The 1,605-nt window shown below is 47.1% G+C and overlaps 1 protein-coding gene across 1 annotated transcript; it reads left to right on the forward strand.

Annotated features, from left to right (window-relative positions):
- The first annotated feature begins 485 nt into the window (after positions 1-485).
- Positions 486-1,168, forward strand: LOC119192986 (inner centromere protein-like). The gene is made up of 2 exons (XM_037446699.1): positions 486-569; positions 626-1,168. Exons 1-2 carry the CDS (start codon positions 486-488, stop codon positions 1,166-1,168), a joined length of 627 nt encoding a protein of 208 aa, XP_037302596.1.
- The last annotated feature ends 437 nt before the right edge of the window (positions 1,169-1,605 follow it).

Below are 1,605 nucleotides of genomic sequence, written 5' to 3' on the forward strand. Positions count from 1 at the left end.
GCCGACGGTGGAAAATTTTTGTACTGACGAAATTACTCCGGATTATTTTTGATTCGTGTAGTGCTAGCCGAGACGCGTCCAACGACGTATCACACGTCGCGCTCCGGCCAAAAAATTGACGCGAAAAGCCCCCCCACCCACCCTGGTCTCACTTGACGAGGATTTTCAAACTCGCCGCAGAGCTCCCAAAGTACAGATACCGAATAGGGGGATACTTACCTGTCATTACTGTTATTAACCAGACGACCGCCGCACACGAAGAGCCAACCAGGACCTGAAACAAAAGAAAAAATTAAGGATTTTCAAAAAATCGAACTTAATAAAAGGAGAGGTGCAGAAAGCACTAATTTACTTATCACTGACATCGTAAGCCATTTACACTTACGACAAATCAAGACACACTCAAGTAGTGAAAAATTTTTTTTTGACTTTTATAGATATTTTTTATTTTTTTATTTTGACATATTGTGACGCGTTCCCCGACAATGTTCGGAATACGTACCCCGGCTAAGGACGCCCAGGTGCCAGACCCAAAGAAAGGACACCGGAAAAGACCGGTCCTGCAGAGAGTAGAAAGCCACTGTAGCGCAGGCCCGACGCAGTATAGAATCACGAATGGAGGGAGGAAGATCAGAGAAAAACCGCCGGACCTGCGCAACAGAAGGCAAAAGGGGTTCCGGCGCCGTCTGCCGCCCCGGCTCAGACGCCGGAAGGAATAGGGAGGGTGGCCGAGGCACGATCATGTCTGGTGAAGGTGAAGCTGCAGATAGGAAACAGCCGGAACCTGAAGACCGACATCAAAAACGACGTGCTGGCGGCCACCGAAAGGCTATATGAGCTGGTGAAGGAGGCAGAGGGTGTCGGAAAACAAAAGAAAAAGGACGAGGCAAAGAAAGGACAAGGGCAAGAGATGGGCAAAGACAAGGAAGAAACACAAAGTAGAAGAGAAGAGGAAGAAGAAAGAGGAAAGATAGAAAAGGAATTGATAGGAAAATTAGAGGAGCACGGAAAGATGTTACTGGAAAGCAAAAAAGAAATGGAAAGGATCAAAGAGGAAATGAAGAAGAGCAGGGAGGAAATGGCAGAACACAGGTCCTATGCGGGTGTGGCAGCCGGCCCACAAAGAGAGAAACCACTCAGTGTGGCAACGGCATACACTCGATTGTAGTGTCATCCAAAAATGAAGAGGAAACGGGAGGAAGTTTTAAATCACATTAGGAAAACAGTTAAGGCAAAGAAGAGGGATTAAAAAGTGGACAAAATAAAGAAAAAGCAAAGGAACGGAAAGTGATCATGGGATTTGAGGATAGGAAGGAGTTGGAAAAAGTAAAAGGAAAATTAATAAGGGAGGAAAAACCTACATGTACAGGAGGTGAAGAACAAGGATCCCCTGGTAATTATCAAGGACCTGCTGAGCTGCCATACCGACGCGGAGATTCTCGGTGCAATAAGGGCCCAAAACAAGCAGGTTTTGGGCCAACTAGACTCGAAGCGGATCGAATGGAAATTCGATACCGCAGGAAAGCGAGGAACCCATTGATGGCCCACGTCATCCTGCAGGTGTCGCCCCAAATTTGGAAGCGGTTCACAGATGTGAGGGCGCTG

The sequence above is a fragment of the Manduca sexta genome, unplaced genomic scaffold (genome assembly GCF_014839805.1).
Source record: "Manduca sexta isolate Smith_Timp_Sample1 unplaced genomic scaffold, JHU_Msex_v1.0 HiC_scaffold_3472, whole genome shotgun sequence".
NCBI lineage: Eukaryota > Metazoa > Arthropoda > Insecta > Lepidoptera > Sphingidae > Manduca > Manduca sexta.